Below are 27,141 nucleotides of genomic sequence, written 5' to 3'. Positions count from 1 at the left end.
GATCGCTGAGCTCTGTTATTGGCTGCTGCCGTCCCGTAAACTGGGCAGTACTACAGCTGTAGACACAGATTGGAGAGGAGAAAGCAAAGTCGCGGGACACAGCGGGAGCAGGAAGATGCAACTATATTGCTATTTTGCTACATACAGCCCCAAAATTGTGGCATTGAAATCTATTACTCATCCTCCAAAATATGGCTACATCAATGAAAACACAAAAAAAGTTGTTGTTTTTACAATGCGACGAGAATACAACAACAACAAAAACTTAAAAGTGCAAGAGAGCCACATTCTAAAAGGGTTAAAGTAACAAACATTTTTTTAAAACAGAAAAGAATGCTAATTGTCATTTTTATCAACTACCTTTCTTGGCATATTATACCTAAATTACCCTGCTTAATAATGCATTCAAATCAATAGAAACTGGTAGTTCTATGGTAAGTTTCATCATCCATTAAAGTCTGTGAACGATAAGATATTGTTATAAGTTATACATTCAAAGTTGTAGCATTGCTTTGATAATCCATCCTTGTTTCTGCAATTATTTATATTTTTTATTACCATTGCACCAAATTAACATAGTAAAGCATGCCCTAGATTAACGCTCACATTTACTCACTTGTCAACATTATTATTTCCACTCTGCTGTACTAAACAATCATGTGAGTCAATAGCAGTGCCAGGAATGATGGGACAAAAGCTTTGTCCACTACTGAAAAAATCATGAACTATCTGGATAAAAAGATTAAATTAAACCTAACGGTACTTTTTTCAGACACAAAGAAAAATCTTTTGTGTAGTATTTGCTGAGCCAGCAATGGGCTTGTTTATATAGAAGCTCTCACCTCTCTTATCACAGATCACTGAGCCTTTCATAAAGTCAAAATGGGAAAGGTAAGAATTAATATATTTTAGAAGCTGCTGTCATTTACAAAGTTGTAAGGAGAGTAGATGTATGAAGTCGGTGTTATAGAACATTCATTATAAAATGTACTGTTATTAAAGAGGAAACAGACTTCTAAATAGCAGCGCATTGAAACTTGTTGTCTTGTAGGGTAATTTGGGTATAAGATGTTATATGATTTATTCAACTATAGACACATAATATTATATATTCAACTCCTCAAATCTGTACATTATGATTACTATTAAAGTGTTCCACTTAAAACCTCTTAAGATATGCAACTCAGTGTGCAAATTTAAGCTTCTAATCTGAAATTAAAAAATAAGTGTCCTATACTGCTTATTAGCTCAATTTATTTGTAAGTTGCATACTCCATTCATTTCAATATGGGCTAGCGTTGGTGGAAATTCGAATTACTACAGCCCTTTACTTCTTGTAGATAGTTAGCTTTGAATATGTTACGCAAACAGGCAACTGCTTGCTGTATGTGTGTCTCTAGAGGGAACAAGCTAGTTAACAAAGACCTGTGATTACAGCAGCCTCTGCCTTTTTTTAAGCAAGCAGTCTCTCCTTGCAGTGTAAGAGACTTGAATGGAGGGGTGAAGAATGGCAAGTATTATGTGAGCTAGCATGACTGTTGATTAACAGTGACTAGGTAGCAGCTTTACTATATCTGAATGACAACAATGCCCAGTTGGTGAAAGTCTGGGCATAAATGTACTACACATGAGGATCTAAGATCACTGTGAAATTTAGATTTTTTTCATTTTTATAATTTAGAAAGCATCATTGTAATCCATTGCACTTTACTTCAGTCATGTCATTTGAAAGGTTGATACTTTCAAACAGGGACCCCAGACACCAAGTACTTGCTAATATCTATAGTTTACTGAGTAATCGAGGCATTGAAAGAATTACAAGCCAGATATAATGCAACTGACAATACATGAATTTTAATACACAAATCTTCAGCAAAGTGCCAATAACTCAGACACAAAACATGGAAGTAGAGAGTTTCCTAATTCCTAATATATTAACATTTCTTCAAGTTTTTTGTTCTTTGGACACTGGAAACTAGGAGGTCTTGATACAAACATTCTGACTCTATCTACGTATCATATTTAAATGGATTTTCTTGTTATATACATTTACGACATGCCAATTAGAACATATGCAGTACATTTTCTGAAAAATCTGAGTAGTTTTTCTTATAAATATGAGAGACCAGGGAAAAATGTCAAAGTAAGAGTATTTGAGACAGTAAATTTAGCAACTGTATAATAGCACAATTCCAAATATCTCTTCTCCTAATACTGAGATGCATAGTTTTTCAAACTTTTATAAGGCCTCATTCACACGAGTGCTGTTTGCGCGCATTAGAGATGTGCATAGAACGCGCTTCTATAAGAACCAATGGTTTCTATAGAACCATTCAGATGAATGAATTTTAGACACACAAACTCCTTGCACCTAACAAAAATAGGACATGCAACTGCAAGAGGCCAAACGTGGTATTACAGGCAAAGTCCCTATTCACTTCAGTAGAAACTTTGTCTGCATTATTAAACCTGGCCACTGCAGTGAGGATGGAGCTGCCTGCTTCCTGCAGAAATCAGCTCAGCATACAACAGCACCAGCTTGGCAAACAGATGATTGGAAGAGGTCCTTGGCAGCAGCTGACCACTACGAAGCGTATTACCAATGGAGAAAAGTTTAATTTTTCAGAATATACATTTTGAAATGAGAATATTAATATACACTTACCAAATATTAAATCCAGAAGCCTAGATCAAGCTGTAATCATGAAGGTCTATTCAGTATTTATATTTTAGTTTTTTAGAGTGCCAAGCTGAAACACTTATTAACCCTTTGCAATCCAATTTTGGATTCAGGGTTTCCTAGGAAGCTTTCTCTTTCTGCCATTATATAATGGCGCCATCTGCTGGCTAGAGCCAGTACTGCTGTATGGGACATGCTGGAGAGGCCCCCGACAACAGAGCAGCCAGTAATATACAGTAAGAATACCCTGCCGGATGTCTTCCAACATCGGAGCTGTACAGGCTATAATTAGAATGTCTTCAGACGTCAGACAGTGGATTGGAAAGGGTTAAATTTCACTGCCGATTATTATAAACTCTTTTTTTTCACCTACAGATCACGTTCTTTGAGGACAAGAATTTCAAGGGCCGCTCCTTTGAGTGCAGCAGTGACAATAATGATCTGCACTCTCATGTCAGTCGCTGCAACTCTATCAAAGTGGATAATGGCTCCTGGATGATTTATGAGCAGGCTAACAACAAGGGCCATCAATACTTTCTTAAAAAAGGAGAGTATCCCGACTACCAGCACTGGATGGGATTTAATGATACGATCAGTTCTTGCCATATGATTCCTCCGGTCAGTTCTAAAACATTTTTTCCATTTAATCCATAGTTATTTATAGTCAAACACATGTAAACAAGATTAAACTTTGTAGGTTACAATAGAAAATACAGTTTTCATTAACCCCTTAAGGACATGGCCTATTTTGGGCTTAAGGACGCAACGATTTTTAGCGGATTTTCATCTCCATTTTTCAAAAGTCATAACTTTTTGACTTTTTTGTCACCACGGCCGTATGAGGCCGTGTTTGTTGCGTGGCGAACTGTTGTTTTTGATGGTCCTATTTTTGGGTACATAGACTATATTGTAAAACTTTTATTATTTTTTTGATAACAGTGAGAGAAATCGCATAAATTCTGCCATAGATTTTTGGGGGCTTTTTTTACAGCGGTAATCATGCAGCATATATGACACAATCCATTTTTTCTGCGGGCCGATATGAATACAACGATACCAAAATTCTTATTTTTTTTTAGGTTCTCCCACTTTTCTGCAGTAAATCCCCTTTTTTGGGAAATTTTTTTTTTCTAAATTGCGGCATTCAAATATGGGTACCAATTTAGAGGACATATGGCTTTTTTGATCACTTTTATTACGTTTTTAGGGAGGCAAAACACTAAAAATGAGCATTTTGCCTCGTTTTTTTAGCGTTTTTTTTTACGCTTTTTTCCGTGCAGAATTAAAAGCATGTGCAACTTATTGTATACATTGTTACGGATGCGACAATACCAAATATGTGGAATTTTAATTTTTTTCTACCTTTTTTTATGCTAACATAAGAAAAAGCACAAAAAGGGTTTTTTTTTTACATTTTTCTTTTTGGTACATTTTTATTATCTTTTTTTTTTTTACACTATTTGTGTCCCTCTGGGGGATTTACAGCACAGCACTGATGATCGCTGTGATAAGGCATTGCAGGACTACTGTCTTGCAATGCCTTATCGCTTATACAGCGTTCACAGCCTCTGGCCATACAGGACGCCGGTATCTGGCATCCTATTGCCATGGCAACCAGCCGGGCACTCTGGAATTATATGGCGAGAGCCCAGCAACTTCACAGTGGGAGCGCGCTCCTCTGTGAGCCCTTCCCATGCCGCGATCTACATAGATCGCGACAGGGAAGGGGTTAACAGCGAGGGGCACATCTCCAATGCACCCCCGTTGTTGCAGCTGAAGGGCCGGCTCCCGCTGCCGGATAGCGCAAGCTCACTTATGATCTCGCACTATCCCCAGGACATAAGTTTACGCCCTGTTGCGGGAAGTACCCCGCTGCTAGGACGTAAACTTATGCCCTGGAGCGGGAAGGGGTTAAAGGGTTGTCCAAAATAAATTTTTATTTTAAAAACAGGTCCTTCATGCCAAAAAATTATAAACAACCTTCTACTCACCCCTCTGGAGTCACTACATCCCCTGTTCAAGCAGCTCTTGGTCACCCGCTTGACATGATGCTTACAGGCTGCAGCAGCCTGTTAAAGAACATCACAGGCTACTGCAGCCAATTAGAGACCTTAGCATACAACTGCTGAAAAACACACACCAGGCACCAGGGATAGAGCTGTGGTGTGGGAGATGTAGGGACCTCGAAGAGGTGAGCATATGTTTGATTTTTTTTGGCATTGGGATACTTTTTTTTTTAAATAACTCCTTTAACAATTATCTAGATTCAGCTATACCTCACAAATTGTTGTGTCTGCTCGGTTTTGTATTGAGATTTTTAACATGTTCTCTGAACCCTGCAGCATTCAGGATCATTTTTGATCAAACTCTATGAAAGAGAAGACCTGAGGGGCCAGATGGCTGAATTCACAGAAGATAGTCCACACATCTATAAAGATTTCAAACACCATGAGATCAGCTCCTGCAATGTTATTGAAGGCCACTGGATCTTCTATGAGGAACCCAACTACAGAGGACGCCAATATTACCTGAGACCCGGAGAGTACAGAAATTTCAGTGATTGGGGTGCATCAAATGCCAAAACCGGTTCCATTAGAAGAGTTCAAGATTTTTTTTAGACATTCAAATGATGTATCTATGTCTTTTCCTGAAAGTGATTGATAAAACGTTGCTGCATAACACTTGTTTTTTCCTTATTCCCAATGTGTTTGTTCCGTTTTTATGAAATATTACACAATCCCAACTCTTAAATATGGCCCATTGTAATAGAACCATGATCTATGCTATATGGCACATTCTAAACCATAAAGAATATGAACATGTTACAAGTTGAAGGACCTGGGTTTGAGGGTTTTGATTAATGTTCTGCATATTCCTGCAAAAATATATGATGGAGTGACACAGGTATACAGACTTTTAGCTATGCATGTCATCATAAAATATACTTTCAGTTCTAAATTTTAAAAAACCTATATATTACAGTACTTACAAAAAGCTTTAACTTTGCAGTGTAATTCATTAGCAGACAACTCCTTTCTGAGTTTCAGAAAGACAGACACCAATGCTACAGACTTCTGCAATTGACAGTATAGTTCCAGCAGCAGACAGAGCCTTATGCCCTGTCTGTCGGGTATTGGTATGCAGTGGGAACTCTTGGCTGCCGAGTTCCTATTGGTTATCATAGAAGCAGCATAGGGCTTTGTCTGCTGTTGGAGCTTTGTCAGTTGCTTTCATTTGCAATTGTAGGCAGGTTTTAACTCCTTGATGCACACAACATACTATAAATCTTTCATAAGTAGTGATGAGCAATTATTGGAATAATCAGGTCGGGAGTGATTGGGCTGATTTTCCAAAAACTCATCGGGAAGTTGGATGACTCGATTCCGATTCCCATTAAAGTCCATGAGAATAAAAATTAGGTTCAATATAATTTGACATGAGTGTCTTCTCAATTAACTTAGCTCCATGTTTAGTACTGTTGCCTTCAAGTTCTGGGATTCTACACTCAAAACTCATCAAGGACAAATCTGCATAGACTTTGAAAAACTTCATACAGATGTTGTCCATAGACAGATTTGAACTAGAAATGCAGCACTGCAAGGCAACAGTGCTAACAACCAGACACTTCTTCTTTTGTCCCCAGAGAAGGCAAAGAACAAGAAGAATAAACACAAAGAGAACATAAAATCTCCAAACAGATGTTGCCCTGGGTCAGATATGAATGTAGCACTCTAGTACTGCAAGTCAGCAGAGCTAACAACTGAGCCACCACATCTGTTCTTTCTTCAGAGAAGGAGAAAAATAAAACACAAAAAGAACATAAAAAACTTAATACAGATGTTGCCCTTGGTTTAGATTTACCTAGAACTCCAACACTGTAAGGCAACAGTGCTAACAATTGACCCACCCCACTTGTACTTTTGTCTCCACAGCAGGAGCAGAAAAAGAAGAATAAACACAAAGAGAACATAAAAACACCATACAGATGTTGCTCTTGGGCAAGTTTTAACTTGCCCAAGTTAAAACAAGTTTTAACTTAGAACTCCAGAACGGCACGGGAGCAGTGCTAACAACTGAGCCACCCCACTTGTTCTTTACTCTCCAGAGGAGGAAAATAAGAAGAATAAGCACAAAGACCACATAAAAACTCCATACAGATTTGAACCTAAAACTCTAGAGTGCTAATAACTGAGCCAACCCACCTGTTGTTACTCGAATATTTTTAGAAGAAAAACATCAGGAAAAAACACTAAATAAAGCTCTGGACCAGTTTCACACAGTGTACTAGTTGAGGATTTTTTCTGCATAAAAATTCTCCAATTGCGTACAGTACATTGTTAGTGAATAGGATTTTAGCAAACCAAGTCAATCACAACAGAAAAATCTAGCAGCAGATTCGGTTCATAATGAAGAATATCAAAATCTGCACCATGATCTCTTTGTTGTGGAAATTTCACCACAGAGTTCATTCATTTCAATATACTTAGTGAAATACACACAAATTCCCTACAAAATCATACGCACATTTTGGTATGTAAATATCGCGGATATGTTTTGCTGTGAGGATCTCGATGCAGTTTTTGTCTCAGTTTTGATCTAGATTCTTCACTATGTAAAATTCTTACCATTTTTCGCTTCATGTGAATGTGCCCTAAATGCAGATTTTGACATGAATGCAAATTTTCATGCATACTTTTCTGTACAATGGCAAATTCCCCTCCCAATTTCATCGTATGTTAAAGGCCCCATCGACTTCCTGTCACAGAATTTTTTTCAGAAGTTTTTTCTAAAAAAGGCATACATTTTTGCAAGCAATTTTTTTGTGTCATTTTCTAATCCCACATAATTTGTTTTTGATGGTTTTTTCTCTTGCAGACGTTTAAAACAAAACACCAGAAAAATGCCATACGTAAAGCATACTGCAATTTGCCAAAAATGCCATAAACCCGAAAACTCCTGAAAAATAAAAGAAAAACACTACAAGAAATGACCTCTTTGTAGTTCATGTCATATCTTTCTCTTCACCTACAGCAAATGTCTTGCTGTTGCATTTTTGAGCAGAGAAAGGCAAGGTAAAAAGTGTCAGCGGCATCTGTGTGATATCGCTGCGCACTAAATGGCTGTAATTGGTTAATCGAGTGCTGGCTCTGATTGGCTGAGCTGCAGCACTCGGGAACCAATCATAGCCAGTGCTTCCTGGAGGCGGGTATTTTGAACCTCCAAGCCAGGAAGCATTTGCTGAAAACTACAGGCAAGTCTGCTGGAGCTGAAGAGGAGACGTGCGGCGTACTTGACAGCGCCTGTTAGGTGATGTATTTTATTTTTTACTGTAGCTAGGGCTTATTTTAGGGCTTTTACAGTAGGACTTCGTACTTTAAAAGTTGCATTGCACCACACGAAAACACAGTTTTCGTGCGATGTGATGCAACAGAAAGGAAGGCTTCATAGGCAAACATGGGCTACAAAACCCCACAAATTGAGGCAATATTCAGCAACCCACCTTTTTTTCTCGCGATGTAGCAGGCTATGAAGGAACCCATTGAAAAGCATGGGATTTGTAGCACTGTCGCATTGTAAGAAAATCGCATGATTTTGTTGCCCGTGTGAAACCGGACATAAGCCTGTACAATGTGGCCTGATACCCTATATTCAGCACTAAGCAACCTCCCCCTCAATTTAAGGAGGGTTTGTGAGTGGCTGTTTATCAGTGTCCTTCACATATGTTATTTGCTCCTGGTTTAGCAGTCTACTTGTCTGCATGTTGGGCTATAAGTGCTGTATATGCCTGCCCTCTTGTATCAGTATATGGCCATACTCACATAGGCTTTTCCCCACAATTTGGAAGTTCCCACAGCATTGCCTGGCTGTGTCTCCAGGGCAGAATTTAGAGCTACACTTCTCCTTGACTTTTAACATCCACCCACTGGAGTATCTCATTAATTACCTTGCAGGAGAGTCTGCTCCCTGCTATTTCACAGAATGACAGGACTCTGGGAGACATATGCCTCCCATTCCCTACTACTCCTGTCACAATGCACACAAACACACACTACATTCATCTCACCTCATGAATCCGATTCGTGAGGGGAGCTGAAACTACTCACCTCCATCCTTTGCAATATCCCGCGGCGTTCTGGTCCTGCAAGGACCTGATACCGTCTTCTGCACATGCGCGGCAGACGTAAAATGTCAGGCGCATGTGCAGAAGCCCAGAGAGCTAGGGAAATTTAATATCTGTTAAACAGAGCCGAGAGCAAGAAGATATCACCGAGGGCCACGGTATGCAGTCCCCAGTCACATGATCGCCATTATCCAATGTAAAGTAAGAAAAAAAAGTTATAAGAGTTAAAGTCCATATCCATGAGGGGAGATGAAATTACGTACCTAAGGTCCCTGGATTTATCTGCGACAGGATCTTTATCCGTAGACCTTACCCCGACTTCTGCGAATGCACCTGTCAGCAAAATGGTGGGCGCAAGCGCAAAAACCGAGGATTGCCCAGGAGATTTAAAATCTCCCTGCTCCTGGCTTTCAATAACAGCGATCATGTAAAAGTAAAAAAAAGTTAACGTTTTACCTCCCATCATGGATCCAATCCATGAGGATAGGTGAAATTACTTAACTAAAGACCCATTTACACTGGACGAATGTTGGGCAAACGATGCCCGACACTCGTCCCCGCATATATACTCACTCCCGAGCTGCTACACAGGAGCGAGTATTGATGGCTCGCTCACAATGCGGCCAGCGGGGGGACGGGGTTGCTGGAGATTTCTCTCCCCACTCTCCCCCGGCCCTCTCCATCCACTTTAAGCAGTGGCCGTTCAGTACTACACGGCTGCTGTTTACATTGAATGATTATTGTTTAGGATTTTAACCCCTTAACGACTGCCCCATCAGGAAACTACATCCTCAGTAAGTGGGCTTTAATCCTAGAGGACGTAGTTTTATGCATCCTGTTTGGATTAATGCCCACTGGCCTGAGGACGTGACAGCTCCATGCTGTCGGTGCCCGCAGGTAGCCGACAGCATGGAGCTGTCATCCCAGGATGCGGGCAGTCCCCCCCGGTATTGCGATCGGCGCTATGCAATGGATAGCACCGATCGCAAAAAACTAAAGAAAAGTGCCTAAAAAGTTAGATATTCAGCTGCTCTGATGAATCGGATCCATCAGAGCAGCTGAAAATTCTTACCTGGCTTGTCGGCGGTGTCCCCCGGAGATCGGGTCCTCCCGGACGTCAGGCGCATGCGCACAAGCCCGGGAGCCCCCGGCAAATTTAAAATCTCCTGGCTCCCGGCTCCTGAAGGTAGCCGGGAACCAGGAGGTGTTACCGGGGACCGCGGTGAGCGGTCCCCGGTCACGCGATCGCCGCTAACCATTGGATAGCGGCGATCGCGAAAAAGTTTAAAAGAAAAGTCGGTTTCACCTCCCCTCATGGATCGGATCCATGAGGGGAGGTGAAAATACTCACCTAAGTCCTCCCCGATGTCCCGGGACCCGAATCCCCGTCTACGCGTGCACACCCGATGATTGACATCGGGCGCGTGCGCAGACGGGCTCGAGCCCCGGGAAATTTAAAATCCCTCTGCTCTTGGCTGCCATGTGTAGCCAGGAACAGAGAGATTATACCGGGGACATGATCACTGTTATCCAATGGATGACAGTGATCATGTAAAGTTAAAAAAAAAAGTGTAAAAGTTAAAAAAAAAGTTTTAAAAAAGTTTTTAAAAAGTTAAAAAAGCTTGCGTTTCATCTCCCCCCACGGATCATATCCGTGAGGGAGGATGAAATGACGTACCTAAAGCCCGCGGATTTATCCGCGGACCTTACCCCAGCTTCTGCGCACGCGCCCGTCGCCAAAGTGGCGGACGCATGCGCAAAAGCTGTGGATTGCCAGGATAATTTAAAATCTCCCTGCTCCTGGCTACAAAACTTAGCCGAGAGCCTGGAGATTTTACGGGGGCCGCGGTGAGCGGTTCCTCGTCACGTGTTCGCCGTTATCCAATGGATAATGGCGATCACGTAAAAGTAAAAAAAAGGTGAAGCTTCATCTCCCCTCACCGATGCGATCGGTGAGAGGAGATGAAACTTTTTACCGGAGGCCTCTGTATTTGCACCCCGACACGATCTTCCTCCGTGAACTTACCCGGATTCTGCACATGCGACCACCGGCAAAACAGCGAACACATGCGCAGGAGTCGGGGAGCACAGGAAATGTAAAATCTCCTTGCTCCCAGCGACCAATGGTCACCGTGAGCCTGGAGCAGTGACTGGTGGCCTCGTTGAGCGGTCCCCGGTCACGTGATAAAAAGGTAGCGATCTACCTTAGGCCGGTCTCACATGACCGGATAGGAATTACGGATTCCGCATGCGTCTGATCCGCGGTAATACGCAGATGAAGCGCATTGGATTACACAATTCCGCTCACATTAGCAGGTCAGAATTGCGTAATCCACTCGCAGAAAAGAGAACGCAGCAGGTTCTATTTTACCGTGGATATCCGCAGCATGGAGCCCATTGTGCTCTATGGTTGCGGATATACCCGCAGCCCATACGCAACTACATTGTATACGGGCTGCGGGTACCCGTGTCATCGCTAAGCGACTGTGCGGGAAATACAAATTTAAAAAAAGTACTGCGAATGACCGCCGTGTGAGTAGGCAGTTATGCGCAGTACAATAGGCGGCCGTACGCAGGGACACAGCCGGGCTCACAGCTGGGATCCGCTGCGGGCCTCTGCAAGAGGATTCCACCTACGGCCGTGTGAGCCCGGCGTTATTCAGACCCCTACCTGTAATATGCAATTTACAAGAAGCCCCGGAAACGCTTGCCTTCATGCAGTTCCAGGAGCAGCTTGTTGAGCGTCTTCTGTGAGAGACCGCCGCACCTCATCAAGCTTACGGAGACTCACAGAGCGCAACTTTTTACACCCTATACCCACCACTGAGGTCAAGAAATGACCCCCAAAAAGCATGAGAGGAGGGGGGATACACGGTTTTATTGCCCCATGTACCCATCCCAACCAGCCTCCGTAATTACCCCTGTCTTCGGAAATACCACACAGTTCACATTATTACTTTTATCCAAGATTTGGGGAACGCCGAAAAGGGCGCGGAGTGTGTGGGGGAGGGGCAGGGGATTTTTAGGGAGTCAATTTTTATTCCATACAAATGAACAATGTGGCCTTGAATTTATTCAGTTGTGCCCTGCAATCCAACGGGTGTTCCCTGCATTACAGGCCTAACCATGTGTCCTATAAGCAGACTAGGGCCACAATGGGTATGTTTTTGAACACGGGACAAATGGGGGTATCCATTTTGGGGTGAAGGTCTTCATTCCTATGTAAACTGTACAAAAAAAACAGTTTTTAAATTGACAAAATTGCCAAAAAAATGAAAAACGTAATTTTTTCCTTCTGCTTTGCTTAGATTAATTCAAAAACTGTGGGGTCAAAATACACAGTACACCCTTAGATGAATTCATTAAGGGGTCTAGTTTTTAAAATGGGGTCATTTGAGGGGTTCTTTATCGTTTTAGACGCTCAATGGCTCTATAAGTGGGCAATGGGGCCTGAAATTTATTCCGTTGTACCCTGAAATCCAACGGGTGCTCCTTCAATTATAGGCCTAGCCATGTGTCCTTTAAGTAGATTAGGGCCACAAGGGGTATGGTTCTGAACACGGGACAAACAGGGGTATCCATTTTGGGGTGAAAGTCTTTATTCCTATGTACACTGTACAAAAAAAAACTGTTTTTAAATTGATACAAATGCCAAAAAAATGAAAATTGTAATTTTTTTCCTACTGCTTTGCTTAGATTTATTCAAAAATTGTAGGGTAAAAATACACAATACACCCCTAGATTAATTTGTTAAGGGGTCTAGTTTTCAAAATGGGGTCATTTGTTGGGGTTCTCTGTCGTTTTGGCCGCTTAAGGGCTCTACAAGTGGGCAATGGGGCCTAAATCACCTTCAATGCTAAATTTCTGTTCTGAAAGCCACTGACTACTTCTTTCATTTTGGGCCCCGTTGTGCATCTAGACAAAAGATTAGGGCCACAATGGGTATGTCTCTGAACACGCGACAAACAGGGGTATCCATTTTGGGGTGCAAGGCTTCATTCATGTGTGTGCTGTACCAAAAAAGCAGTTTTTAAAACGACAGAATTGCCAAAAAAAACAAAATCACATTTTTTTCCTTTTGCTTTGCTTGAATTCATTCAAAAACTGTGGGGTCAAAATGGGCAGTACACCCCTAGATAAATTTGTTAAGGGGTCTAGTTTTCAAAATGGTGTCACTTGGGGGGGTTCTCTTTGGTTTTGGCCGCTCAAGAGCTCTACAAAAGTGCTATGGGTCTAAAACGCCTTCAAGCAAAATTTATGTTCTGAAAGACACCGACTACTCCTTTCATTTTGGGTCCCGTTGTGCATCCAGACATAAGATTAGGGCCACAATGGGTATGTTTCTGAACACGGGAGAAACGGGGGTATCCATTTTGGCATGTAAATCCTCATTTTCATGGGCAATATAGGAAAAAAATATGTCTTTAAAATGACATATTTGCAAAACTATGAAATTTTATTTTTTCTCCTCTAAATTGAATTAATTCCTGAAAAAAACTGGTAGGGTCAAAATACTCATGACACCCCTCAGTGAATACATTAAGGGGTGCAGTTTTTAAAATGGGGTCATTTGAGGGGGTTCTCTATCGTTTTAGATGCTCAATGGCTCTATAAGTGGGCAATGGGGCCTGGAATTTATTCCGTTGTACCCTGAAATCCAACGGGTGCTCCTTCCATTATAGACCTAGCCATGTGTCCTTTAAGTAGATTAGGGCCACAAGGGGTAGGGTTCTGAACACGGGACAAACAGGGGTATCCATTTTGGGGTGAAAGTCTTCATTGCTATGTACACTGTACAAAAAAAATTGTTTTTAAATTGATACAAATGCCAAAAAAATGAAAATTGTAATTTTTTTCCTACTGCTTTGCTTAGATTTATTCAAAAATTGTAGGGTAAAAATACACAGTACACCCCTAGATTAATTTGTTAAGGGGTCTAGTTTTCAAAATGGGGTCATTTGTTGGGGTTCTCTGTCGTTTTGGCCGCTTAAGGGCTATACAAGTGGGCAATGGGGCCTAAATCACCTTCAATGCTAAATTTCTGTTCTGAAAGCCACCGACTACTTCTTTCATTTTGGGCCCCGTTGTGCATCCAGACAAAAGATTAGGGCCACAATGGGTATGTCTCTGAACACGCGACAAACAGGGGTATCCATTTTGGGGTGCAAGTCTTCATTCATATGTGTGCTGTACCAAAAAAGCAGTTTTTAAAACGACAGAATTGCCAATAAAACGAAAATCACATTTTTTTCCTTTTGCTTTGCTTGAATTAATTCAAAAACTGTGGGGTCAAAATGGGCAGTACACCGACTACTCCTTTCATTTTAAGTCCCGTTGTGCATCCAGACATAAGATTCGGGCCACAATGGGTATGTTTCTGAACACGGGAGAAATGGGGGTATCCATTTTGGTGTGTAAATCCTCATTTTCATGGGCAATATAGGAAAAAAATATGTCTTTAAAATGACATTTGCAAAACTATGAAATTTTATTTTTTCTCCTCTAAATTGAATTAATTCCTGAAAAAAACTGGTAGGGTCAAAATACTCATGACACCCCTCAGTGAATACATTAAGGGGTGCAGTTTTTTAAATGGGGTCATTTGGGGGGTATCTATTATTCTGACACTCATGAGCCTTTGCAAACTTGGCTTGGTGCAGGAAAACATAGTGTTCCTCAAAATGCTGAAAAGTAATGTTAAATTTGTACGTCCTATAAATGGTTAAAAAAAACACAAAAGTTTTTCAAATGTGCATTCAGAATAAAGTAAACAGATGGAAATATATATCTTATCAAAAATTTGTACAGTATGTTTGGACATATTTGAGATATTACAGTTGAAAATTTGAAAAAATTACAATTTTTTCAAAATTTTTCCAATATTGGTACTTTTAATAAATATACACAAGTTATATCGGTCTCGTTTTTCAACCAAAATGAAGTACAACATGTGGCGAAAAAACAATGTCAGAATCACTTGGATATGTAAAGCCTTTACGGAGTTATGCTACGTTGAACGACGCATGTCAGATTTCCAAAATTTGGCTCCTTCACTAAGGCGCAAACAGGCTTTGTCACTAAGGGGTTAAGCGGCTTAAAATCTGGAATTAATTAGGCTACATAGCCCCATTTGCTCATCCCTATGAGACCTCAAGGAGATTAAGGGAATAACTCCTCACCAGCATGGATTCATGAAGGGTCGCTCATGTCAGACAAATCTGATCAGTTTCTACGATGAAGTAAGCTCTAAGCTGGACCAGGGAGAATCTATTGATCTTGTATATCTGGACTTCTCTAAAGCCTTTGACACCGTGCCACATAATAGGCTAATATACAAAATGAGGCAGCTCGGACTGGGCGAAAACATGTGTAAGTGGGTAAAAAATTGGCTCAACGATAGAAAGCAGAGGGTGGTAATAAATGGTTCGTACTCTAATTGGACCACAGTCGCTAGCGGGGTGCCACAGGGTTCAGTATTAGGCCCCACTCTGTTCAACATATTTATTAATGACCTGATAGAGGGGCTGCACAGCAAAATATCAATATTTGCAGATGACACAAAATTATACAATATAATTAATGCAACGGAGGACAATGTGCGGCTACAAACGGACCTGGATAAGCTGGGGGCTTGGGCAGAAAAATGGCAAATGAAGTTCAATGTTGAAAAATGTAAGACTATGCACATGGGCAGGAGGAACGGATGTCACAAATACTCACTTAATGGGGTACCACTAGGGAAAAGTGATATGGAAAAGGATCTGGGGGTATTAGTGGATAATAGACTAAACTGGAGTAACCAATGCCAGTCAGCCGCTGCAAAGGCAAATAAAGTCTTGGGGTGCATCAAAAGAGGTATAGGGGCGAAGGACGAGAACATTATCCTTCCATTATATAAGGCACTTGTCAGACCTCACATGGAATACTGCGTACAATTCTGGACACCGGTGCTCAGGAAAGATGTCACAGTGCTTGAGGGGGTTCAAAGAAGGGCAACTAAACTAATACATGGAATGACGGGACTGGAATACCCCGAGAGGTTATCAATATTGGGACTATTTACTCTAGAAAAAAGAAGGTTAAGAGGTGACCAAATAACCATGTATAAGTACATGAGGGGACAACACATGGATCTCTCCCGCGATCTGTTTACACCCAGGACCACGACGGTAACAAGAGGACATCCGCTACGATTAGAGGAAAGTAGGTTTCATCACCAACACAGAAAGGGGTTCTTTACTGTAAGAGCAGTTAGACTGTGGAACTCTCTACCGGAGGAAGTGGTGATGGCAAAATCCACAGAGGAGTTTAAAAGGGAACTTGATGTCTTTCTGGAGAAGGATATTACAGGATATAAATATTAGGTTAAGTGTCAATCCTGGTATATAGGCAGGTAGGAACTATTAGGGGTTGATCCAGGGAACAGTCTGATTGCCATTAGGGAGTCGGGAAGGAATTTTTCCCCCAAAAGGGCTAATTGGCTTCTGGCCTTGGGGTTTTTTGCCTTCCTCTGGATCAACACAGTAGGATAGACAGGCTGGACTAGATGGACAATGTCTTCATTCGGCCTTACATACTATGTTACTATGTTACTATGTTACCCCTGAGGAGGAAGGGGGGATATTTTTAGGGAGTCAATTTTTTTTTCTGCAAATGTGTGCAATTTATTCAGTTGTGCCCTGAAATCCTATGGGTGTTCCCTTCATTATAGGCCTAGCCATGTGTCCAATAAGTAGATTGGGGCTACAATAGGGGTATTGCTGAACACAGAAGAACTAGTTCTATAAAATTTGAGGTGCATCTCCCCAGTTTTTTTTTTCCCTGAAACAAAGGAAACTGTCATGAAAGTCACATTTATGAAAAAAATTACATTGTATTTATTTTTCACATAATTTATAATAATTTTACAAAACACTGTGGGGTCAGAATGCGCAGTACACACCGAAATAAACAGGCTTAGAGGTCTAGATTTCAAAATGGTGTCACTTGTGGGGGGCGTTCTATCGTTTTGGTGCCTTGATGGCTCTACAAGTGAGCAATGGGGCCTGGAATTTATTCAGTTGTGCCCAGAAAGCCAAAGGGTGTTTCCTCCCTTGTAAGCCTAGCCATGTGTCCAGTAAGCAGATTGGGGCCACAATTGGTATGTTTCTGAATACAGGATAATTGGGGGTATCCATTTTGGGGTGGAAGTCTTTCTCCATTTGTGTTCTGTACAAAAAAACCTGTTTTTAAAATGACACAATTGCCAAAAAAAATGAAAATCTTTTTTTTCTACTCCTGCTTTGTTTAGATTCATTAAAAAACTGTGGGGTCAAAATACGCAGTACACCCCTAGATGATTTTGTTAAGGGGTCTAGTTTTCAAAATGGGGTCATTTGTGGGGGTTCTCTGTCGTTTTGCTGCTCAAGGGCTCTACAAGTGGGCAATAGGGCCTAAAACGCCTTCAATCAAAATGTCTGTTCTGAAAGCCACCGGCTGCTTCTTTCTGTTTGGGCCCCGTTGAGCATACAGACATAATATTAGCGCCACAATGGGTATGTTTCTGAACACAGTACAAACAGGAGTATCTATTTTTGGGTGAAAATCCTCATTTTTATGTGCAGTATAGAAAAAAAAATCTGTCTTTAAAATGACATATTTGCAAAAAAATGAAGTTTTAGGTTTTTCTCCTTTAAATTGCATTAACTCATGAAAAATAAAATGTGGGGTCAAAATACTCATGACACCCCTCACTGAATACATAAATAGTGTATTTTTTAAAATGGGGTCATTTGTGGGGGTATCTATCATTCTGACACATATGACACATATGAGCCTTTGCGGCTGGGCAGTGACGTTTCTGTGCGGGGCTCTGCATGTATAGGCATGTTTTAAAAATGGCTATATTAAAACCAATGCTTTCCAATGAAAGCGGTCACATGTCCGTTTTTTACATGCGCCAAAAATTTGCAACTGCAAAAGATAGGACAGCGTTTAAAAAACTGTAGACTTCCTCTCCATTGAAAACATAGGGAGAAGATTGCGCTTCTCTGTCACTGCTGTGACAGCTGTGGCAGGGGATTCCTTTATCCCTGCAGGGTGTTCACTCATCACTGAACACTGTGACAGCATTGTCACAGTGTTCAGTGATGAGGGGAATCTGCAGGTATGAAGGAATCCCCTGCTACAGCTATCACAGCATTGATCTTCTCCCATTGCCTCCCCATTTAAAGCAATGGAATGAAGGCAACCGCAGTGATTTTCAGGGAGGAGCTTGAAATATAAGCTCTACCCCGAAAATATGCCCTAGCTGCAGGAAAAAAAACAAAAAACATCACCTTGAATAACTATCCGGGGCTCAGTTGCGTCTTCTCCCTGGGTCCCTGGCACTGTGCCTCTTCATTTCTTCTTCATTGATTGAATGGCTGTGATTGGTTACAGCACTCTGCCAATCAGAGACAGTGCTTCCAGAAGGCACAGATTTTTCAATCCCCGGCCCGAAGAAATGAAGAAGACCAGGGGACAAGACGCGCCGAAGGCGGGCAGCACTTATGGGTGATGTATCATTTTAATTTTTTTCTAAAGTTAGGGCTTATTTTCGGGGGAGGGCTTAGTGTTCAGTGATGAGGGGACTCCCCACGGAGATGAAGGAACCCCCTACCACAGCTATCACAGATCGCGCTCCTGTGACAACTGTGGCAGGAGATTCCTTCATCCCCATGGGGAGTTCACTCATAACTGAACACTGTGACAGCACTAAACAGCAAGGAATCCCCTGCTGCAGCTGTTACAGACGTAGCAAAGGATAATAATCCCCTCCCATTGCTTTCAATGGGGCCATACTATTTATGTGTGAATTTTAACTTCGGTCACAAGTTTTTTTCACATGTGTCCAGCATTTTTTTAATGCGCCTATACATGCATGAAAAGAATGCTCATCTGACTGAGCCTTCATGGAGTTATTCTATGTTAAAGTGACACATCTCAGATTTCCAAAATTTGGTCTTGTCATTAAGGCGCAAAGAGGCTTGGTCACTAAGCGGTTAAATATATGTACTGTCTTTGAAAAGTGTGTCTTAAACAATGCTTTGTTTAGAACTGTGCCCTCTGGGCACTCAGTTGGGCAACCTGTGTCTTCTGAGACACACTAAAAGTAAAAGGTAAAAAAAAAGGTAGGGCTATGCCTGTCCCATGCAGTGTGTACCACGCGAGTAAGCCCAAGGTATAGTAGCTGCAAGTATGCCACCCCAGTACCCAAAAAGATAATCCACGTGCAGTGGGCCAGACCGAGGAGAGGGTAGCGAAATGATGGAAGTCACAGTGGCACTGCTGTTCCTCTCCAATGAATAACATGGCCTGGCACGGCGTGGTACAGTGGTAAATGGCAGTTCCTATTTAAGGTAGTACCCGGAATATGAATGCTGTGACCAGTTGCCACCTGTGACGTTGTATGTTCATAATAAAATCAGATGCAGTGATTGGCCGCAGTGGTCACTGAACAGCTATGATTCCAGATAATAGAAAAAAACCATCAGTGGACCATGCGTGCCAGCAGTGGAGGAACAGTAAAGTGAGTGTAGGGTATTCACTTTATGTTCATGCAAACTTTATTTTTTTTAAAAAACCTTTCAGTGACTAATTTTGCATGAGATGTTTTTACTTTTATTCTTTGCAAACATGTTCATACTTGCAGCAAAAATGTTTGATATTAACAGAGGGTAAGCTCAGCAGAACGTAATTATATCAGTGTGCAGAGATGTGCACATAATTTTGTTGAGAATTTGAGGGAATCATTGTCTTCAGCTAGATGCTGGAGCTGTTGAGCCCATTGAGGTACCTTATTGCATTTCTAGTGGGAATGCCCAATAATTTGGTCCTTCTGGGAACAATTAATCGAAAATGGGTCAAAAAAACTTACTCAACCACACTTAAATCAACCACAGAATCGATCGGTCTTTGGAAACCCTTTGGCAAAGCTCCTGATCGAGAAACTGAACTGCCATTCCCTCCCTAGTGGAGAGACAAAGCCTCTCAGATTTTGAGGAAATCATAGGATTGCAAACAGGTGCTAGAGATAGATTCTTGTCAATATGGATACTGTGGTCCGACTTTGTCAACAAGCTTACCTTTGTCTGCTCCCCTTAACTTCCTTTACATGTTAAAGCCTTTACGGGTTACCTTCATTCCCCCCAAGCATTGGTCAAGTAAATAAAGCAACCCTTGGGGTTGCCACCTAGATGACCACCTTCTGATTCAATCTGTTTTATCTGTTAATTATTCTGAAATGTTAAGCTCAAACCAATATTGCAGTCTCTTGAATTGAGTGGGATTTGTTCACTATTTGGCCGAGTTGGCTGTAATGTAATACAAGGTAATTGAGGTCTGTGCGTCTCCGACCGCTAAAATACTACCCATAGCCTCCTATGTGGAACCATTGCTTCCTGCATACGAGCCGAAGTTCCACTCGCAGCAGTAAAATTGCAGAATGCTCAATTCTGTGCGCTTTTCCACCAGGATGGCTTCCATTGAAGTCAGTGGAAGTCATCTGTCCCGTGGCCATTCCGCAATCATCATTGCGGAAAGGCTGCAGGATCCGTGTCACTGCCTAGCGATGGCATGGCATGATCCGTACTGAGCATGTGCGGCAGCGTGACGGCCGATGCTTCTGCAGTACAGATAAAAAAGAATCTAGACAGGTAAATGGGGACACTTGCTGGGCACAGGGTCGGATACTGCATGCCGGATTTAACCCTATCATGTGCAGGAGACCTTATAATGAAGTCCCCATGGAAATGCTAGCCACAATGCCCACAAAAGAAGGCCAGCCACAGAAATGTTATGAGTGCCAACCATAGCATCCCTGTGACAGTGCCTTGCACAGTGCCCCACAGCAGAACCAGCCTCTGAGCACTTATAACAGTGCCATAATGACCACAGGGCCCACACAAGTGCAAACAAAACAATGTGCCAGCCACAGGGCCCACACAACATTGCCAGTTAGATTAGCCTTAGATAAACATGAACAGTTGAAAAAAATATATACATGGTTGAATTAGGAGCTCAGCTGTTCTGGGGGTGGGTTCTTCTGGAGGATCTCTCCTAATTCCAAAGTGACCTGGCTAATGGCGCTTACTGTATCCTGCACTGTAACATTCAAACTCTGTAACACAGACATCGGTGGTTCAGTGAAGGTTTCAGCAAGGTCCAACATTTATCCCTCCTGCTTGACTATGCAAAGTAATACTTCGGCATACTCAGGTAAGCACACAGTACTGTGCAGGCAGGAAGTATAATGACAGAGTGGGAACAGGGAGCTGGGTAAGAATGCAAAGCACACCCACAGACTCCAATTTAAGGTGCTCATAGGTGATGATGGGTTCCCTTTAACTCCTTGTATGGTGCAGTGAGCCAGTAGTTCCCACATTTAGGAGCTGATTACCAAGGAGATCAGAACCTGATCCTAAAAAAGTTGGAGCAGAATAACGACTGAAATTTACAGTTGTGGTTCCACTGTAACCCCCAGGATAGACCAGCTTATTTCCAATCCTCACGATTTAACACTTTAGATGTCACTGTCAATGCAGTCAGAGGAATCTAGAGGGTTTGGAGAGGGAGGAGGCACCCTCCTTCACCCTATTGGCACTTACGTGATCTGATCATGGGGTGCTGATGGTTACCACTCACCTATAGTGTGGATTTTGACTCGAAATCAGCTGCGCATCCGCAGCTGATTTCAGAAGATATGGTGCTCCCCTCACCTCCGAAGTCTTCACGCTGTCAGCGCTCCCCAGTACACGGTGGCCTGTATTAAGAGCAGCGCTGTGCTCAATATAGGCTGCTGATTTGGAAATCTCATATAACAATATTTTATTCACAAAAGACCATCAGAAGTTGACAGTCAGACATTTTTCCATCTTATTTTTTTTTAAATTAACTAATTTAGGAATTGATGGCAGCTGCACATGTCAAGAAGGTTGGGAGAGGTGTAACAAAAGGTCAGAAAAATAAGTGGTACTAATGAAAAACAAGGTCAATTTTCTACTACGTCACATGACCGTGTATATATGGTAGAGAGTTAGAATCTTGAAGAAGCAAAGATGTCAGAGGTTCACCAGTCTATGAAAAATTGCATCTAAAAATTGTTGAAACATTTCAGAAAAGTGTTCCTCAATGTAAAATTGCAAAGACCTTGTATTTCTCCACAACAATTCACAGATTGCTGAAAGTCAAGACAATATAGAAGCCCTTCGCAGACTAGGCTCTTTAAAATATTTGATAATAATCTTTATTAGAATAAGGCCTAAAAACGTAGACACCAGGGCTACACCACTGGGGGGGGGGATCAGTGAGGAAAAAATTGGACCTCCGAGTCCCAGTAACAAACAAACATATACACAAAACTCAGACAAACATAATGCGAGAGACTTGGGTCTCTAATTGCAGTCACAGAAAGGACCTATAACATGGGTTATACGATTGAACCAGATGTATATCCGTTTTTTCAGGTGGGAAGACTGGGTGCAATATAAGGTACCTATCAACTCAATGAATGATGTACACTGAGGTTTGGTAGCTTTCAACAAATTTTAGCATCCCTTGAAACTCCACGCGTTTCACCGCCAATATGACAGATCTTCAGGAGGCATGGGTGCGTAGGTCAAATCAAACTGAAGTAAAATGTGATTAGGGGTACCAATCTGTATAGCTGTATACTTTAAAATTGCAGGTACGACGCAGAGGGTGCAATCACCCACTTGAAGATTAAGTGTTACCATGCAGGGCGGCGCAGGGTCCTGCGGTCAGTGCGCGCCACCCCAGCGTCGGCTCCGGCGTCCTGGAGCCCTGACGTCGTGGCTCTCCCGGCGACGTGGAGCGGCTGGTGTGCGGCGGCGTGGGCGTGCCTGCCCGTAGGGCGCCGCCCGCACTCCTCCACCTCTCTTGTGCAGTAGTGGGGGAGCTGGCTCCTCCCACTCTCCGCCCAGGGGCGGAGTCTTTCGTTTATAAGGCTTGCAGTGACCTGAGCTCACTGCCAGTTATTGGTTCTGCTTGCATCTAGTCAGCCTGTCTCAGTCAGTGCTAGTTGCTAGTCAGTCTCCTACTAGTTTGCCTGTCAGCTTCCATCTCCAGCCTTGCTTTGCCTTGTAAGTCCTGTTGGACTTTTCCATCTGCCTCTCTGTCGGCACTCTGTCCCCCCATCAGTTAGTTTCTTCTTGTCAGTCGCCAGGTCCCTAGCCAGCGCAGGGACCGCCGTCCACTTGTCCGCCTGGGGTTAGCCAGGGCCAAGGCAAGTAGGCAGGGACAGTGGGGTGCGGGAAGTTCAGGGCACCCCACCTGGTGCTCGGGGGGCAGAGTGCCGTAACATAATAACTGGCCCTTTAAACTGTTTTTTTTTCCATGGTGGCGATCAGCTCCCTCACAACCCAGCTGCAAGCCCTGGTGCCTGTGATCCAGGATTTATCAGCTCGCATGGTGGCTCAGAAGCAGTGGGCGTTGTCGCAGGGGCGGGACGCCTCAACCAGTCCTGAACCCAAGTGCCCTCTTCCCGAGGTGTTCTCTGGGGAGAGGAACAAGTTTTTTGTTTTTCAACAGGCATGTTGGTTGTTTTTTCGGATGCGTCCCCGTTCTTCCGGGTCAGAGGCCCAGAGGGTCGGGCTTATAATGTCCCTGCTGCGGGGCTCTGCCCAGACCTGGGCTTTTTCCATTCCCGAGGGTTCCCCCGGCCTGCAGTCGGTGGACTCCTTTTTCCTGGAACTCGGGGGTATCTTCGATAAACCGGACCGTGTGGGGTTGGCGGTTTCTCAGCTGTTGGCGTTGCATCAGGGGTCGCTTTGTGTGGAGGAGTATTGCTCCAATTTCAGACGCTATGCGGGTGATACTGCATGGAACGATAGCGCTCTGAAAGACGTTTTTCTGCAGGGTCTCTTGGACGCGGTTAAAGAACTATTGATTTCCCATCCCGTTCCCGGGTCCTTAAAGGAGGCTATGGAGCTAGCGGTGAAGGCAGATAGGAGGCTCAGGGCTGGGAAGCAAGATAGACAGTCTCCTAGAGTCAGGGAGGTCGTTTGTCCTGTTCCCTCCTCTTCCGTACCAGTCTCTGTTCCCGAGCCTATGGAAATGGACCCGCTAGACCCCAAGGAGCGACACCGGATTCGTTTATTGCATCACCTCTGCGTCTACTGCGGGAAAGCTGGACATTGGGTGATAACCTGCCCCCTGAGGCCTCAGCGCCCACAGTCCGAATCGGCAAAAAGACTCCAAGTCCTAGGCGATTGTAGGGAGGATCGCCTAGGACTACAGGTACGTCCTAAACATCTGGTATCTTGCCAGGTTAGATTCCGGAACTTCTCCCTCCCAGGGCAGGCGTTTATTGATTCCGGAGCAGCCGCTAACCTGATAAGCATACGTTTCGTTAGGCCCCTGATGGATGAATTTGTGGCGCTGAAGACGCCAATTCGTTTTACTATCATTGATGCTACCCCTCTTGCTTCGGGCTTGGTACGATGGAGGACCCCCGTGTTACAGTTCACGGTGTGGGGTCGCCACTCGGAAGATCTATCATTCCTGGTGATGGAGAAAATGTCGGTAGACATGGTACTAGGGATGCCGTGGCTGGCGTTGCACAACCCCCAATTCGATTGGGCCACTGGGGAGCTGACCCAGTGGGGACCATCCTGCCATAGCCATCTTGCTCCCCTTCCTCTCTGCTCAGTTGATACCGCGCTCAGTCCCCGTGGTCTGACTTCCCTTCCTACCCTGTCTGCCTGTCCTGCTGCTGAGGTCGCCACCGATGTGCGGCAGGGGGGATGGAAGGAAGTGCAAAAGAGTCTGTCTGTATCTGAGCCGTACAGGGTGGGACAGAAGGTGTACCGGTCCTCTGGAAATCGCAAAAGGTGGGTTCGCAGGGTGTTCCATAAGTCATTATCGAAACCTTTTGTCCCTTAGTTAAAGGGACCGCCGTCCACTTGTCCGCCTGGGGTTAGCCAGGTCCGAGGCAAGTAGGCAGGGACAGTGGGGTGCGGGAAGTTCAGGGCACCCCACCTGGCGCTCGGGGGGGCAGAGTGCCGTACCATTAGGTCTCTCACCCACACTCAACAGTGATAGACTGTTTGGTCCCTAGTTTTGGAAACCTAGAGTGGGTTGGGGGTGTGCGGGGGTTCTTGGGGGGGGACTTCATAGCTGAAATAGCAAAGCCAGAACAATGCAAAAAGACTACAAAAGTTTCACTTCTCAGGAATGGCAAGAGTCCAACTCCCTGTAAATCCCATTATAGAGAAAATTTTCTCTCCCCATACTGACAGACAGAGATCCTATCTAGTGAAAATAAAAAAGCAGCAGCACCTCTGACATTTTCCCATCTTATTTTTAAAAAATTAACTAATTTAGGAATCGATGGCAGCCGCACATCTCAAAAAAGTTCAGACAAAAAATAGGAGAGCGCTCAGGCTAAAATATTCGACTCGTGAATAGTATTTTGTATGTAAAATGTATTACACCCTGAGTGTAATCCCCAAAAACAGTGTAGAGCTGCAGGTTCCCCAAGAAAAATGCCGGACACTGTGTAGTGCCCAGAATAACGAACCACTGTCGGTTAGCCCCCCCAAAAAACACAAAAGTGAGGGTGATTCAATAAAAAACTAATTTGGGATCTGCGCTACAAACACTGTGGGTGTGCAAAAGGAAAAATTGCTTACTTGAGGAGGGATCACCCTGCCAGGAGACCCCTCATATATGTAAATAAGCCCATAGATATACAAGTCTTGGGTATCTTCTATCCAATTGGATCCTCCTGAGAAGTTTTTCCAGACTTGCTTGGTTTTGCATGAGGTTTTATTGTTACAGACAGGACAGAACAATTTCAAAACAAAAAGCGGTCAGCCGATAAAGATCCCATTAAGGGAAATTGCTGGAGGCCTTAGGTAAGTAATTTCACTTCCCCTCATGGATCAGATCCGTGATGGGAGGTGAAATGTAACTTTTTTACTTTTATGTGATTAGCGTTATCCGTTGGATAGCGGTGATCATGTGACCAGGGAATGTGTACTGCAGCACCCCGTGAAGTCTCCAGGCTCTCGGCTACGTGTGGTAGCCGGGAGCATGGAAATTTTTAAATTACACGTGCAATCTGCGGCTTTTGCGCATGCTTCCGCCACTGTGGTGACAGGTGCATGCGCAGAAGCCGGGGTAAGGTCTGCGGATAAATCTGGGGGCCTTAGGTACATAATTTCATCCTCGCTCACAGATATGATCCATGAGGGCAGATGAAACTTTAACTTTTTAAACTTTTTTTTCCTTTTTTTTAACTTTTTTTTTTACTTTACATGATCACTATTATCCATTAGATACCAGTGATCATGTGACCAGGAACCGCATGTGACATCTTTCTGCTCCAGGCTGCACATGCTGGCCAGGAGAAAAAGGATTTTAAATTTCCCATGGTGCAAGCCCTTCTGAGCACACGCCCAACGTTTCGTTCAGGCACGCATGCGCAGAAGGCGATGTACCGTCCTGCAAGGACCATACAGCTGTGGGACGTCGCAGAGGACTGGGGTGAGTATTTTCACCTCCCCTCATGGATCCGATCCATGAGGGGAGGTGAAACTTTAACTTTATTTGACTTTTTAGAATCAGGGCCACTTTTCCATGATCGCCGTTAACCATTGGATAGCGTCGATCACAGGCCCAGGGATCGGTCACCACGGTCCCCGGTGACATTGAGAAGGTACAGGCTCATAATATGGAAGAATCTGTCTCAAAATGGCCGCTAGATACAAAATGGAGCATTATAAGATGTAAATAAGCTTGTGTGTAGTGAAACAATAATTAAAGCAGAAATAACTTTAGAGCATGACATTCGGTGCAATGTCTAATGATTTTTTTTCCTATTCATCCGAGAACATTTGCCTGGTACAGTCGCTATCAGAAGAGACTCCCCCACGTCCTGAGCTTTGGGAAAAGAGCAAATCGTGCTGATAAGACGCTGCGATCATCCAAACTCACAAGGGAGGAATAATCATTTGAAGGACATTTCATATAGATATTCTCACTACGCTGATTGTTGAACAATGCACGATTCTTGATGTTTTTCTAACGCAATGAGATTAACCCCGTGACTAATGACGTATTCCTTTCCTGTATTAGGGCGCCCACCCACTGGCGTTTTTTTTCCCTGCGAAATTCGCAGCATTTTTTTCTCTGCAGGGGTCTATGGGACTTGTAATGTTAAAATCGCGATCGCGCAAAATCGCGATTTCGCGGTAAATTGCGATTTTGCGCGATCGCGATTTTAACATTACAAGTCCCATAGACCCCTGCAGAGAAAAAAATGCTGTGAATTTCGCCGGGAAAAAAAACGCCAGTGGGT

At 43.3% G+C, this 27,141-nt stretch overlaps 1 protein-coding gene across 1 annotated transcript; it reads left to right on the top strand.

Moving 5' to 3' along the window:
- The first annotated feature begins 882 nt into the window (after nt 1–882).
- On the top strand, nt 883–5,298 carry LOC136577536 (gamma-crystallin 2-like). Its single transcript, XM_066577444.1, has 3 exons — nt 883–891; nt 3,056–3,298; nt 5,023–5,298. The coding sequence occupies exons 1-3, from the start codon at nt 883–885 to the stop codon at nt 5,296–5,298; spliced, it is 528 nt and encodes a 175-aa protein (XP_066433541.1).
- The last annotated feature ends 21,843 nt before the right edge of the window (nt 5,299–27,141 follow it).

The sequence above is a fragment of the Eleutherodactylus coqui genome, chromosome 8, assembly GCF_035609145.1.
Source record: "Eleutherodactylus coqui strain aEleCoq1 chromosome 8, aEleCoq1.hap1, whole genome shotgun sequence".
Taxonomy (NCBI): domain Eukaryota; kingdom Metazoa; phylum Chordata; class Amphibia; order Anura; family Eleutherodactylidae; genus Eleutherodactylus; species Eleutherodactylus coqui.
The sequence above is the reverse complement of the archived record's forward strand: the minus strand, read 5'-3'. Positions and strand labels throughout refer to the sequence as shown.

Coding starts and splice junctions, on each gene's coding strand:
- LOC136577536 (XM_066577444.1), top strand. Junction 3,299..5,022: donor CTTGCCATATGATTCCTCCG/GTCAGTTCTAAA, acceptor TGAACCCTGCAG/CATTCAGGATCATTTTTGAT.